The sequence below is a fragment of the Anomalospiza imberbis genome, chromosome 3, assembly GCF_031753505.1.
Source record: "Anomalospiza imberbis isolate Cuckoo-Finch-1a 21T00152 chromosome 3, ASM3175350v1, whole genome shotgun sequence".
Classification (NCBI taxonomy): domain Eukaryota; kingdom Metazoa; phylum Chordata; class Aves; order Passeriformes; family Viduidae; genus Anomalospiza; species Anomalospiza imberbis.
Genome location: NC_089683.1, coordinates 44,551,177 through 44,567,490, shown reverse-complemented (window position 1 = coordinate 44,567,490; position 16,314 = coordinate 44,551,177). Strand labels below are relative to the sequence as shown.

At 42.2% G+C, this 16,314-nt stretch overlaps 1 protein-coding gene across 1 annotated transcript in view; it reads right to left on the bottom strand.

Moving 5' to 3' along the window:
• CRYBG1 (crystallin beta-gamma domain containing 1) overlaps nucleotides 1-16,314 on the bottom strand; it is a 96,346-nt gene that overhangs the window by 35,159 nt on the left and 44,873 nt on the right. Inside the window, 5 exon segments of the mRNA XM_068184179.1 lie at nucleotides 5,604-7,087; nucleotides 8,347-8,512; nucleotides 8,514-8,584; nucleotides 8,587-8,916; nucleotides 8,919-8,964. Of these exon segments, the coding sequence (XP_068040280.1) occupies nucleotides 5,604-7,087; nucleotides 8,347-8,512; nucleotides 8,514-8,584; nucleotides 8,587-8,916; nucleotides 8,919-8,964 (2,097 nt within the window).

Below are 16,314 nucleotides of genomic sequence, written 5' to 3'. Positions count from 1 at the left end.
TGAGTTTTGAAGACATCTGCCCAGATTCTTTGCAGCCTTTACATCTACTGCAGAAGCAACCTCAAATTGAGTGAAAGAACTCTTCCACTCCCATGAGTGCTTGCAGAAAATGTTAGCTGTCCCCAAGCACTGCATCACCACCTTGGCTAAGCAAACACCACATATGAGGACTGTTCCACTTCCGTCAGGTAAACTTAGCTAACAATTTAAATTGCATAAACTAAGCCTAATAATTTTACAAGAATTGAATTTGGAAACACATATCTTTTCTATCAGAGTGGACAGAGAGGCATGTACAAGTACATGCACATAGTACTCCTGTGCTATGGCAGAAGGCTGATGATGCACAGCTGAGTGTTTCAAGCTCTTTTCTCTGAATACCTACAAACCAGGAAAAATTATTTTTCCATGTAACTTGCTACTGCATACTGTACAGTATGAACAGCTGTGGATATGCAAGGCAGATGGCTTCAAAATTAATCAGTCAGATCTAAGGAGGGTCAAGAAGCCCACCACCACCTCCAAGAGAGTCCTGTTCTTCAAAGAGAAATCTGGGGACATTCAGCACTAGAAGGACAGGTAGAAACTGCCCTACATGAAAACTGACAAAGGAGGCACATGAAATAGCTTGCACCAATCTCCACGAGGCCAAATGCTCTACCAATCAATGGATAATTCTGGTATTTAAGTGTTTTCTTCTCTTTTTACCTACATAAACTGTGTTCACTAAGTTCTCAGGCAACTCTTTAGTTCAAGAAAGAGATGAGATACAGGAACAACCACAAAAGTGAGATCCTTTCCGCTCTTCCTCAAGTGATACATCCCATGTAAGAAATTAAACCCTTCTAATGCAAGACTCTCCATTGTACAAGCTTTATTTCTTGGGAATACCATGAGGAACAAATACTTACTGAAATAACAGGAGGATTTAAAAATAGTTACCTACAAATCTATACAGAGAGCAACTGTTAATCATAGAATCATTGACTATTAAGAGGCTGCAATGGATCTTAAAAGATCATCTAGCCTCAACTTCCCTGCCATGGGCAGGACACCTCCCACTAGACCAGGTTGCTCAAAGCCTTTTCCAACCTGGCTTTGAACACTGCCAAGGTTGGGGCATCCTCAACCTCCCCAGGAAACCTTTTGTAGTGTCTCACCACCCTCACAGTAAAAAGCTCCTTCCTAATATCCAACATAAATTTCCTGTCTCTCAGTTTGTACTCAGTACTCTTTGTCCTATCACTACAGTTCCTGGCAAAGCGTCCCTTATCAGCTTCCCTGTAGACCTCCACCTTCAGATACTAGAAGGTTTTTATGAGGTCTCCATGCAATCTTCTCTTCTCTGTGAAGCCCCAGCTCTTTCAGCCTGTCTCCATAGGAAAGGTGCTCTAGTCCTCTTATCAACTTTGTGCCCTCCTCTGGATTTGCTCCAACAGTTCCATGTCCTTCTTATAATGTCATTTCAGAGACAACCTCCCAACACTGCTCCCTCTAACTACCAGGGTACTGAAGCTAGTTCACAACTTTATGAAGAACTATGAAAAATGCATGATCAATAAAAGAGGAAATAGCAAACTTAAAATCCACTGGCCATACTTCAGATAGGTGCTAATAAAACACACTTGGAAAACTTAAGGAATAACAGAAAAACAAAATGTTCCTGAAAGAGGGAAGGCATGAAGGGAACTATCACACACTATAAAATTTAATATATTGAGGTACTACTTTTCACTTGAACTGTTGTTTCCTAAACTTTTAAAAGATAAATTATTCTATGACTTTTCTCTTTGGAAAATGAATACGAGTTGCAAGGGAGCTCTGAAAATCAGCTAGCCTAACTTCCTACTCAAAACAAGGACAGATTCAAAGTTAGGTCAAGTTCCTGAAGACTTTGCCTGACCAAGTTTTGAATAACTTCAAGGGTCAAGATCTCACAACTTTCCAAGTGAAGCACTGCAGCGAGACGGCCACTGCCGCTGTGAATTATTTATTATATCCCATTAAAACTTCACTGTTACAGCTTGCAGCTGCGGCTGTTGTCCCTTCACAGCTCAGAGACAAATCTGGCTCTGCCTTCTCTATAGGTAGTAAGAGATGACTCAGGTCTACCTGTATCCTTTTCTTCGCTCAGTTGAAGAAACCAAGCTGCTTTAGCTTCTCCTCATACATGATTTGCTCCAGAGCTGTCACCTTCTTTAATAGCTCACTGCTGGACTCATTCCAATTTGGGAACACCTCTCTTATACCAGAAGAGAGTTGGAAGGGGAGGAAGGGCTGCAACTCAAAAAAGTGACCCAGATGTAGACCCATGAGCACCGAGTATCTTGTCCTTTCACCTGCTGGCTATGCTGCTGCCTATGGAGCACAGCACAGGCTTAGCCTTCACCTGGTACAATGATGCACTATTGACATGTGCTGAATTTCCTGCTCACCAGGACCTTTCATATCCTTTTCTGAGCAGAAGAAAAATGTACTTATCCTTTTCTTTTACCTGTCTTTTCAAGAGGTAACACTAATGGCCCAATTATCTTAACAAATTAATTCCCATACCACCCTTTCGTCAGCCTGTCACTTGCAGTACTACACACATTTATTTCAACATAACACATATCTTCCCCATAAAATTTGTGTCTCTCTGTATACCCTGACACAAGCAAGTTTAATGGCTAGCAGTGATACTTACCAGCTACACCTAAAACCCTTTTTAAATTAAGAGCTCACCGCTCAAAGGTATAGTTTCAAGCTTTGCAAATTTATGCAGAAACAACTACTTCAACACTTTGTATTCTGCAGTATTTTTGCACAGCAGCAGCAGCCAAACAGCTGAGACCAAAGAGCATGAGGCAGCTCAGCCCTGCAGCTCCACTCACTATAGCTGGCCTCCTCTAATCTTTTCATTACACCTTTTTCCACACTACAAAATCCTGGTTTTAAATACAGCCAAAAGATGCACTTTATTGCAAGAACTGAGTCTTCAAGCTTATTTAAAAGGAAATGTTGTTTGAGTATTCTTTAAGTATCTCATCTTGTATGGGGAAAAAAACTTAACAGCACAAATGCTTTCTTACAAACAGTCCAGTGTGGCTGATTCTTACTACCCATTCCTGATCTGCAACGCCAGGAACAAGCAGGCACAAGAGAAATACCAATGTCCTTGTCTTTGGCTACACCTTGCAGCTAAACTGTGGAAGCAAGCAGTTAAACCTCTCCCAACAGTCAAAAATGGAAGGTGAGTCACACATCAAGCTTGCAAGTGGTGCCAAAAAAACACTGATGCCAAAATATCAGATTGAGGTGAGCAAAGAAAAATGGCATGTGAAAAGAGAAGAATAATTCCACAAGTGGGCTTAAATGTTAAGGCAACTACAAAACCATGTCTGAACATAAACTATGACAACTGAAGCCAAGTTTTCCGCTAAGCACATCAAAGTGACTACTGCCTGAGGTTTTATATGCCAATTAAGATTTACCATCAACCTCATTTTAGTCTCAAATCTGATACGTTTCCCCTTCAAAAGCTGGAAGTAAAGTAACCTGTGACTTTCAGGTTATCCAGTACATAGACATAAATGGAGAAAAGAAATAAAATGCTATCTTTATTTACAAGAAACCTGCATTTCTGGAGGTGACTGGAGAAACTGACCTGTTTTGAAATTGTTTCTAAAGAAACCTGATTCCCAGAATTGGCACAAGATCATTAGTAAGAGATATCATGCATTTTTAAGGGAGAACTACTTGTATTATATAAAATCCATCCTACAAGGGGCCAAGGAATCTCTAAGTAAATGGGTATTTTTCAACCAGAAAGGAATTAATGTGAACTATCTAACAATAACTTTTTTACCTTTAAAAATGAAAAAGTTGTCTGTTCACAGTGATAACTAGAGAACAAAACCACACCGTCTTCTAGTAATGGCACCATCTTTCGCTTTCCTATTTACAGCACCTTAATCCACATCCATGTTTATAGTTGATACGTTCTAATGAATTACTATAAATTATACCAGATCACCTGAGCATGTAACTTTGGCTAAAGAAATGGTGTGGTGCTGTGCAATGACAGCTATCAGATGCATCAGAAAACTTGCAGGCAACACAGCAGTCCCCACTCAGGGCTGAAGTTCTTATAGCAGCAGATAAGGCCAAGACACACTGTCACACACCCCACAAAATGGGATGAAATAGAACAGGGTGTTTATTCATTAAAATTTGGTCAACAGCCACTTGTCTGTTACTTTATGAGTACAGTAGAAGATAATTCACTATACAACAAGCCCAGGAGATACACAGAAAAAATGAAATCCAGCTATGCAAGTGTTTATGACTTCATCATCACTAATGACAGTAACAGAGAAAAAAACAATATAAAAGCTACCCTTCCTTTGAAGCTGTGAAGGTAAAAACCCAAGAGTTTAAGATTTGTGATCTCTACTGCTAGATGGCAAACCATCACCAAGTACAAAAACTGTCACAGTTTAATTTTCAGTACGAGGCTTTTTAAACTTAAGTTACACATTGACAACTCAGATGTAGAGTATTACAAATTGTGCAAAGAAAATTGCTCCTGTGCTTCTCAGATGTGGAAAGTGTAACTGCAAACAGACACGTCTCTTAAACCATCATGTTGAACGTCCACATGCCTCTAACACAACGACCATTATCAACGCTCAGTGTACCTTGGGTGGGCCTACGGGATTCAGTGTGCCCCCACGCCTACAACTGAACATGCCAGAATGAGGAGTGCAATAGCACACAGCACACAGCCGTGGCAACCAAACAACAGAAATGAATAATGCAAACAAGTCATTCCCTGTGGATGAGAATGTAACAGTATCCAAGTAATCAATCACTGGTCTCATATTAGTGACAACAGTGAACTTTATACATACCACCACTTCTTTATAATCCTAAGGAAAGCTCTGACCACCTGTTTGACAGAGACAGTTTCTTCAAGTGTAAAATAAAAAACTGAAAACTAATATATGCATAATTCTGCAAATACCTGATGTTATTAACATGCACCAAAATATAAGTGATTTATCCTGTACATACTTAAGAAAGCAACCGTATGTATTCAAACGTTTGGAGTGTGATCAATCATATCATTTGAACAATCAAGTTCTACATTGCATCCTACATTTCTTCATAAAATAATAGCAGAACTTAGGCTGTTTCACAGAAAACTTGAATACCTTTCTTATTCAAAAGATTTTCACATACAAAATCTTCAACCACATTCTGATTTGGTTACAGAGAGAAAAATTAATTAAGGTCAATGATAGATGAATTAATCTGATCCACAATTATGATGATTGAGCAGTTTTTATATATATTAAATTATTCCATATAGTGTAATTGACAAAGACATTGCCTATCAAATTAAAAATGAAAAAAATAATTCTTTTTCTAATACATGTAGACTACAGTGCTTGTTAAGTAGTAGCTTTAGTTATGGTAACTTATTTTTTTTAAAGGCAATTCTTAACTGAAAACAATTTAGACAGATAACAGATACACAGCCAGTGTTTCCATAGAATTCTAAACACAGGTACAAGTAAAATTACAGCTACAAGGACAAGGTAAACTAGTTTGTTACTTACAGGCTAATCTTTGTCATGACTGTTCTGGAAGCATCCAAACTCTTCAGCTTCGAGGTGTCTAAATCAGAATTTGTCTGTCTCTCAGCTGACAGACACAGGTCTCCATTTTTAATCCCATCAGTATGCAAGAAAGCTCTTCCATCTGGACCACTACCATTCTTCACTGCCTTCATATCATTTCTGCCTTCAGCAAACACCAAGTCTTCTGTCTTAGCAGCCAAAGAAGCTTTGGGAGACTCCAAACTGTCTTCCCCAAAAGCCACAGGTATTGCTCCCTTTTCCACTGAAGTTCTTTTTGTTACTGGGTTAGTCTCTGGTGATGCTAAAGGTTGTCTTTTTGAAGAGTAATCTTTCACCTGACCCTTCAAACCAGTAGGGGAAATGGGTACAGTATCTGACTGATTCTTTTTATATGATCTTCTCCTTGCAGAGCTTGTGTTTGAGATCTGCTGCTTGCCCTTGTCAGCTTCAGCCTTAGATGCCCCTTTGTGAGCAGATCCAACTTTTAGGTCCTGATTATTACCCGAGGAAGAGGAATTTCTTTCAGGAGTCTGTTGAAGAGACCTCACTTTTCGTTCAGGGTTTATTATCTTGTCTGAAAACACCTCAGAATGTGCATCATCCTCAAAACCAGATTCTTCTCTTGCAGTATTCTCAGTCTGGTTTCTCTCTCCATTTGGAATGTCACTAGATGACTGAGACTTTCTCCGTTTTCCAGATCTTTTACTAGCAGTTTTTTTATCCATTGTGTCCAAATCACTACAATTTTCTTCTGATTTAAGAGTCACGGGTTCATTAAGGAGTTCGTCTGTTTTTCTTAAATAGATGTCAACAGTTAACACTCTAGCAGAATATGCGTGTTCACTCGCTGCAGATTCCAACTCGTATGGCAAATCCTTTGGTTTTGCATGCCCAGGCTCCTCAGACACCCACGTGTTCACAAGCTGCTTGTGACTTAAGATACTCTTTTCTAAGTCTTCACTAGACAGATTTCTCAAGCTCTGTATGAAATCTGGAGTTGTGGAATTATTTATATCTGTGACAGATTCTTTCTCCAACCCCAGTGTTTCCACATTCAGGCTGCTCTCACAGAAAGAGTTTTTAATGGTTTCACTGCTGCCGCTCCAATCCGCTGACCACTCGCTGTCAGAAGAGACTCCCCTACTGCTCCATTCTGAAATCGTGTCGTGATACAGCGGTCTTACTTCCCCACTGAAATTGTATTCCTGTGCCTCAGAAAGGGCACCTACGTTTCTCACTTGTTTCTCTACTTGAGGAGCTTCGTGTCCTTCTCTGAAGTGCCTACAGTACACTGCCTGTGCCCCGTGAGGAGAACCCGACCTCTCACCCTTATGACGTGAAGTGTGTTCTAGTGAACTTTTGACATTTTTCCTCTTCCCTGTACCAAACAAATTTCCAAGTCTTTCCAAAACAGGTTTCTTTTTATTTTCTTCTCTGGAAGAATCTGGAAGGTGTGAGGTGGACTACAAAAACAAAAAAAAACCCAAACATTTGGTTAATGTCAAAATTATTTCTATAATACATTTGTTTGTTCTAGGACTACCTCTAAATTAAAAGGACACAGTGAATGGAAACAAAACAGTTTACTGAACAATACTAGCTCTCAAAAAAAAACAGGAACAACAAAAAACAATTAGGAAAAACAATTGGGACTCCATGATGCTTCTGTATGCTTTTGCCTGAGCACACTTGTTGTTTACAAGTGTGCTCAGGCAAAAGCATACAGAAGCATCGTGGCATCCCAATTGCTTACAAGTGTGCTCATCTTGCCTTATAATGGCAGCTTTATATATCCGAAATCTCAAAATTTTGCACAATTTGTTAACGAAGCCCAAAACTTTACAGAAAAGCATCCTGGTGCCTGCAAGACCGGGGTCAAACTTTTTCTTACAAAAACAAGAGTGGGGAGTTTAACTTTCTCTCCATAATGGCTGAGTCAGTTTTCACACTTGTGCCAGTAGAGAATAATTTCAAAGGTGTACGTTGTCTTAAAATTCATACTTTTCTTGTTAATGAAGTTCAGTAAATATTTGGCTTGTGTTTTGGGCTAAAAATCCCAGAACTATAAAAGCCACTGCATCACTCAGTGAGCATTACTGGGTCAAACACTGCCCTGGATTACTCTTGGCGAAGTTCTGCCTTACAACTTCTAATTAACATGGTAAACAGGAAACACGCAACAGCACCGCCGAGTACACATGCATATTTACATTTTAATACATTAGCCCTTTTTACATGCCGGTACGATGAATACTTGTTTTGAGACGTCTATTTCAAAACACCGCGAGTACTTTCTACCCCGGCGCACCAGACCTCTCGAGTAGAGCGGCTTCCCTCGGCTGCACGGACCCTGCTTCGCAAGTTTCCAACTTGTTTCCTGCTGCAGACGCCCGGCTCGCCCGCCAGTACCCAGCGCACTGCCAGTGCCCGGCGCCCCACCACCGCCCAGGGCGGGCCGGAGTTGAAGCCCCCGCGCTCTCCGCGCAGCTCCGCGGCCGCCGATCCCTTCCCTGCAGGTACGGCTGCAGAGAACCAGCCCAGCACCACCTCACCGGAGGAGTCGCGACCCCCGTCCCGCGTTACCAGGAGGGTGAAGCCGCCCGAGGCTGCGGCTGTCCTCCCCCCATCCCGAAACGGGATAAGCAGGAGGAGTGTGCCGCGGCGGGCTTCCGCATCCTCGCCTCGCCTCACTTCCCCACCCCGCCGAGCGCCCGACACTCACCGCCCGGCTCGGCTGGGCTCGGCGGCCCCTGCGCGAAGCCACCCCACGCACCCCGCCGCTACCCGCGCGGCTGCCCCGGCGCCGGCCGTCTGTGCGCTCCGCCTCGGCCCGCCCCCGCAGCCCGCCCCGAGCCACCGCCCCGCCGCGGGCAGCGGCTCTACCTGGCCGGGCCGCCCCTCCCGGCTGCGGAGGGAGGGGCGGCGGCAGCGCCGGACCGGCCCCCAGCGAGGGCCCCGGGGCAGCTGGAAACGCGGGCGCCCCTGGCCACGGGTGAGGCCGTCGAGGGGGCGGCGGGGCGCGAGTGGGTGCCGCGCCCCGTAGGTGCCTCAGCAGCCCGCGCTGCGGCTGCCGCCTTGTTATTGAGGGCAAAACACCGCCCCGAGCAAAACCGACGGCCTTTGATGTTGAGGGAAAAGCACCGAGGGTTGGAGGCGGGCGGTTCGCGCCGCCGCCGCCCCGGCGAGCTGCAGTGCGGGCTGCCCGGAGTGAGCCGGCGCCCGGGCCGGGAGAGGGGCAGCGCAGTGCAGGGGCACCGGCTCGTCCCCGCCCGGCACGATGGCTGCGGGACAACGGAGTGTGTGGAGCGGCCGCAACCCGGCCGCCCCGCGATGCCGTCCGCTCGGAGGTGCCGGAGCAGGCGTGGCTTTCCCCCAACCCCGAGAAGTGTGCGAGGGCCGGCACCGTCCAGCCGCCGGGATCCCCGCGGGACATCTGGGCTCAAAGCCCTGCGGGGAGATGAACACGCATCTTCCACCTCGCACCGGCGGGCGCCGCTGGTTGCCGTCTGTGCCACCTGACTGTGCCTGCCCTGCCTGGCCGCCCCGGGCACGCCGCCCCCGGGCCGGGGACGCGGCTGCAGGCGGCCAAGGCTGCCCCGCCTGCCCCCGGCCCCGTTCGGGCCGGCGTGAGAACGACTCCGCGGCCGAATGGTGCCGGCGCTCTCCCCGGGCGCTCAATTAGTATTTAATGTTTAATGAATGCTCAACAACTCCTCTTCTAATTAACGCTTAATGACTTTTATGAAGTGGAACAGCTTCAGCAGGAAGGACCACGCAAGTCTCGCTTCGGAGCATCTGAGGGCCCAGCGCGGAGGCAGGGGAGACACCGGGTCAGCCCGCCTGCAACTGGCCGGGGTGCCCCGCCTGCGGTGTGTCTGGCCCGTTGGCTATTGAAGAAAATAAGGACCTTTTTTATGGAGTCACTTCCTCCTCCAGCTGGAAAAGTGTTAAGTTAGTTATTTTTTCTTAATCAACAGCCTACACAGTCTTGGCTCAGGAGAGCCACATATAACCTATCTAATGCCAGTGAACGTGCAGCAGCAAGGCTTGCCCAAGCAACTGAAAAATACCAAAAAACATGAAAAACACAGAGACTAAATTGGGGAGGAGGTAGATTTCACTTACGGTGCAACTTAACAGAAATCCATGGAATCCTTGTCTTTGCCTACCTCTCTTAACCAATGCCACTCACTGAACTGATAAGCAGGTGTACCACCAACCAAGACCTGTGTTCTCACACAGCGATCTTCCACCAGTGGCCTTCAAATAGGCAAGTCTAAGTCATTACCTTAAGCTCAAGTTTTTGGATTGTTGGGGTTCAGGTTTTATTAGACAGTGAAATAATCTACAAATGAGAATGTCGATGCCTGTATTTTTCCCCTCCCTTTGAGGATTTTTTCAACAAGTAGAACCAACACAATTAAGTAAAGAACAACATTAAGGGCTGCATTAAGTTCATACAGCTCAGACAGGTAAAGTGCTTTAGTGATAACAAAACCAACTATAAATTTCCCTATCAGATCATAAGTAATGCAGCCCAATTACTAATTTCTTATTCTATGTATGTATTGCCAGTACTAACTAATTATAGGGAAAGGATGAAATGACAATAATGAACATTGCCAGCTAAAAGAAGCAAAATTACAAGATTTTCACACTTAATGCAAGGTAATAAGGAATGATATTGATTTCTCTGAAAATTCATAACTACAAGTGTGAGGAGGATGACTATATTGTTCATGCTAAAAACTGTTGGAACACCAAAACAGGGGAAACTTAACTTCATTGTGGTGTCAACCATCATATTAATAATTGGATGGAAAGAGCTGTCAGTCTTCTTAAGTAGTTGGGACTACATTATCAACCTGACCATCATTATTACACTTGCTGTCAAGTTTTTAGTTTGCAAGATTACACCTGGAAAAATTAGTTATTTGAACTGGGGATCTGGATTTCTCTCTTCCCAGCCACTGATTTTCATAAAGTCCATGGGAACTTAATTATCATTGAGATGTCTCCCCCTTTCAAATGCAGTTTAAACTACAACTAACAAGTTCAAAAGGTGTTGAATGGAAGTGAGGAGGGACAGCCAGCCAGTCCAGTCACATAAGCCTTGTTTCCTCAGGGAACAAGGCTAAAGATTTTTCCTTGATCTTGAAATAGCTGCCCTATGTAAACTGTTTTGAAGTAATTTCTTCATACAAAGTACCTTAATTATATACAGCTCTTTCAAAACACATAAAAGACCAGGTACTTGCCCTGAAGAGCTTGTATTTTAAGTCAGATAAATGTAGGTGAGCCAGTATTGCCAGTGCAAGAGGGCACAGAGACTGAGCATCTCAAGGGACTCCCAAGTGGGACCCAGCCTGCCAGAGCACAGCACAAGAATGCTTGACTTCACAGAACAGCATGGAAGTGTTTGATTTCAGAGGGCAATACCCTTGCTCTGCAAATCTGGCTTCTTCAATGTGTTTATGCTCAAGCATTCTTACTCTTAAAACATTAGCTGCTTGAGAAATACCTGATCAAAGGCATTGGCAACTGAAAAATCTAGAGGACTTGCCTATCCATTCCTTGGACAATGTGGAGGAAGCCATTTCAAGCACTCTGCATGAACCTTGAAAGCCATGTTCTAATCTGAAAGCAAAATGCTGCTGCCTTCTTAACCAAGAAATATAAATTTTGTTTGTATTTATATTCATACCTGTTTATGCTAGCATTAAAATATTTCCTCTGTTTTCGGCTGGGTTTTTCTTCCTCATTAGCTAATTTAAGTTGCCACAGCCAAACCCCTAATTTAACAGTGCAATTAAACATGTGCTTTGCTGGTCTCCAGTGAAAAGAGAGCATAAGCTACTGTGATCTGTTGAATCAAAACTTCAGGATGTGTCTTGAGGGATCAGTTGGATGTTATTTTCTGAGATGAGTTCATCTGAGTCAGCTGAACATAAATGAAAACACTTCTTAGAGCACACATTAGAGAAAAAAGCAGTATTTTTACTAGTCATTAGCAACTTTGTGGTAATAGATGGTAATATCTAGTGTGGACAGTTCTTTAGTTTAAACATTTATTTTCCAGCATCTTCAGAGGGGAAAAAAGCAACAAACCATTTGGTGAAGAGTAAGTTTGAGCTTTATCATTCATTAGAAGGTCATAAATGACTGGATTTCAAATAAAATGAAAACTTCTGAGACCCTTCTATCTTCAGCAATTCTAATAGTGTAGGACCCTTACAAATTCATGTTGGAAAGCCAGTAATGTCAAAGATTTTTAAATCACACTATCGTAATTCACCCAGCCATGAGAAACAGAAAGCCTTGAAGTTCTAGCAGTCACATGACATCTCAAAAAGTGCTTTAGCCAAAAACATTTAAATAAATAAACTATTACTCTTTAGGCTTTAGCATTCTGCAGAGACTGAGACTCAAATATCCCACACTAACAGTGCTGGGCTTTGTGAGGCTGGAAATTGCTCTGGAGTATTGCTGGCTCAACGTGCTCTGAAAATAACAGGAAGGAACAATGTACAAATCAAAGCTAAGAGAGAGAAAAGTCTGAGAAGCACAAGACCCACTCAAGTCCTACAGAGAGGAGTTTTCATACCACTCTACTACAGGTGAGTGCCATAGCTACTGGCAGAGAGAGAAGGAGTGAGTTGCAGATGGAAATAAAGGCTTGGTGCTTATTTTCTTCTTTTAAAAGCATGAGGGGAAAATATACCTAACAAAACATTTGACCTGAGTCAATTCTTGTTGTAATTTACTGAAGGAAAAAAAGCAGCTATATTTTAAATTAATCTAAATTATCTCTGAACTTAACCAGTTTAACTGACCTTGCTGTCAATCAAATGGATTTGAATCACTTCAATTCACTATTCAATTCATTGTTCATTGTTTATACTGACCTTTCACAAAGACACAAAGCGGGGGTTACTATTAAAAAAATATTGCTTATGTTATTTTAACTCCCAAACTGCCTTCTTCTGAATACGAAGAGTTTGGCATACACTCTTTAAACTTTTTTTAGCATTTATTTTAAGTATACCATGTTCCAGGTTGACAGTGTCCTCTTCAGAGTTAGAGAAAAAAAATCACAATTTAAATTTAACAGGTCCACTCTAGCATGGAATTCACTCTCTGCCTCTTCCAGCTCTTTGACTGCTATGCAGATAGAGGATATAAATAGCAATAATTGGATTTTAAACAATTTCAGCTTTATCTGAGCAATTTATGCAGGGAATACATTTATTTAGATTCAGGAATTTACCTGAATAAGCAAATGCGAGACTTGAGCAGAGTGAAGTGAAACAAATATAAGTTTTCTTAATAGTCATATTTTTACACATACTGTACTTTCTAGTAAGTCAGGATATTTTAGTGAAACATTTCATATCTTCAAGAGAACAAGACCTGTCTGCTTCCAATTTATTTTTTCACTGTAAAAGTAGATTTTTAGTTCAAACATACATTGAAAATTGACTATTTTGCAACAGCATATAGATTAATGAGACTAATGAGCCTACATCTTTAATGGATTTTTTGGAAAGGAAATAATCAGCTCAGGAAGCATAGATGCATATATAAATTGTTTTATCCCATAATATTTCTTAGGTGACAAACACCAAGATTTAGATATTGTATGTATTAGAAAAGAACAGGAAAACTGAAAGGAGCAAATCATGTAAAATCAAATGAATAGAAATCTTTCAAAAAAGCTCAGGAAAGACAAAGAAGCATTGATAAAATGAAACAGATCCTTAAACGAGTATTTAGGAGAGGAGGGAGCTAAATAAGAACAGGCATGTCAAAAAAGGCATGTCTGCTCCCATCTCCTCTTCCCCAGAGCTAGTTATTTCCATAAACTAAAATCTTTCCCCCCTCCCCTCTGTCAAGAGGAGCATCTGTTCGTTAAAGAAATGCTCTATGAAACTAATGGAGATCAGTTGATTTTTTGATTTAAAAAAAGTAAGTGTGTATTAACCTGAAGATTTCTGGTGAGGTTTAAAAGGGGAATAAAAGAGAGTGTTGTTTGCCTTACCATGATGATGATAATTCTTTCTGCTGTTTACAGAAGAATAAACAAACTATCGTGTGTGAGATGCAGTCCTGTGTGTCACTAACCAAGCCCTTTTTCTTAGCAATCCTCCCACGCTTTAACCCCTTCTTTCTTCTGGCAACACTCAGGTAAAAACAAGCCAGAAAAAAGGAAGTAGTATCTGACTTGAGCCTTTCCAACTGATAAGTCATTTGGCAGACAAATTAGAACTATGAAAGGGGCTCAATTAGAGGATAGGAGAAAGACCTGCAGAAGGGTGGCAGCAAGTCCTTCAGTAAGCAGCTCTACAGAAGCAGAGAACATGTTGCAAAGAACTACAAAGTTAGTGTTGGGCAAACACCTTACGTGTATTAATTAACATGCAATACCAGAGCACAGATATGCAACAGTAGGAGAAAATATACCACACACGTTGGTTCCCACAGATGTAGTTACTGTTTTCTGATCCAAATTTAGGACGGCTAAAGAAAAAAAAAACATCACCTGTGCCTTAAAGCAGAAAGAGACTGCTTTATGTCAGCATCCTTGGTTCTTCACCTTCCTAGATTGGTATATTAAATCTCTCTTTTTCCAGCTATTCATGGTAAAATGGTACTAAAAAGGGACTTGAAAAAGCAGAAAAGAACTAGCACCAAAAGCAGGAGCAGGGATTATTCAATTAATAACTGAAGGAACATTTAAACTCTCCTGAACCTGAAAGACATCCAGAAAAAAATTTATATGCAAAAAAATAGTATTAACATTAATGATTGCACTTGCAACTCTTCTTGTTTCAGTACAAGAGAAAGTGAGGGGGTTTGATATGAGTTAGCCTCACATTTTCACTCTCAGGATTTTGAATCTTGGGTCAGAGCTGTATCACTAGATATTCTTCTTAGTGTAAAGATTCATCAAAACTATCTCTTTCAAAGTAAAGAGTGAAAATAAACATATGTATGTTTTGTTCTAAGAGATAGGAACTTGAAAGTACTTTTTCTGTTAAGCAATAAAGGGTAAATGGCAAAAGCATTTTGGAGAGGAAGACAGTGGCTTGGAGTTAATTTTGAGTCTCCCCTAATCAGAAGCCACAATTAACAAATGTAACCCCTTTCCTTTTTTTCATTTCTGAATGCAATTCACAATGATAAAGAATCTATTGTGTAAGTAGTTTTGATTTAGCAGGTCTCTTTCTTCTATGCTTGTAGGTCCCTCGTCTGTTTTATGAGAGTGTACAGTGTCCTGTCACTAACTCTAAATGGTGTATACTGGTTAGTATAGATTTAACATAAATTATCTAATTTAGATCTACAGCTTACTGCAACACTTACTCGTTTTAGATTAAGTATTTGTGTATAGTTACCAGAGACAAGAAATACGATTCTTTTTCTGTGAACTTTGGAGTATCTGTACCACAGACTGAGCGATCTGTCTCCAGAAATCAGCTCATTCTGAAGGACCATCAATCTTCATCTCTTCCCCATGCTTTCACACAAAAGTGAATAGGAGCTCAGCAGTCTGGGAAGCCTATGGCACTTGAAAAAGACTTGCAGCATTACATTAAATGATTATGTGGCAAAAAGGAAATAATCTTACAGAGCCAAATATATTATCAGTCTTTGCCAAAGAGGGCACTGATGTGGCTATTCTGTGCTGGTTAACTGAGCTGGCTTTTCCTGGGCATCTCTGCATGACACTGCACATGGCCTCGCCTTGAGTCCTGTGTACATTTTTGGGCCCCACAACGTAACAAGGATATTAAGCTGTTAGAAAGCTTCCAAAGGAAGGTTACAAAAATGGTGAAGGATCTTGAGGAGAAGCCGTATGATGAGTGGCTGAGGTCACTTGGCTTGTTCAGCCTGGAGGAGACTAAGGAGAGACCCACTGCAGTCTACAACTTCCTTGTGAGGGCAAGAAGGGGGACAGACACTGATCTCTTCTCTGTGGTGCCCAGTGACAGGGCCTGAGGGAATGGCCTGAAGTTGTGTCAGGGGTGGTTTAGGTTGGATATCAGGAAAAAGTTCTTCACCCAGAGGATGGCTGGGCACAGGACAGGCTCCCCAGGGAAGTGGTCACAGCACCAAGCCTGACAGGGTTCAAGAAGTGTTTGGACAATGCTCTCAGGCACATGGTGTGACACTTGGGGTGTCCTGTGCAGGGCTAGGAGTTGGACTTTGCCCTTCTAACTCAGGATACCCTATGATACTATGTAGCTCAAGAATAAGGCAGAATTTCTGATATACTCCTGTGCCCAGTGTTTATTTTTAGCTGGCTGTAAGTGCTCAGCAGAGGAAGGTATAGATTGTCCTACACTACTAGGTAGGAAACCTAGGTCTCACCTGCAGTTTTAATTCAGTCTAGGGAAGAGATGCCCAGGAGTTAGTTTAACTAAAGCACTCAAGTGTCCTTCAGTAGCTCTAGCTCTATACACCTGAAAGTAACTTGTTATGTAATTTGAAATTTATAAAACCAGAGATTTTTTTCTTGGGTAGCAGATAGTCTGAAACTATAAATGGAAAACTAAAAGCCTTTTGCTAGCAACACAGGGACTTTTCCCAGGTCAGGCACAGTAGAATATAGGCTGTCACAGGGCAAGAGGCAGAAAGCCATCCTTGTGAGCACTGTATTACTAAGGTGAGGCTGTTAAGGTGTAAAAGA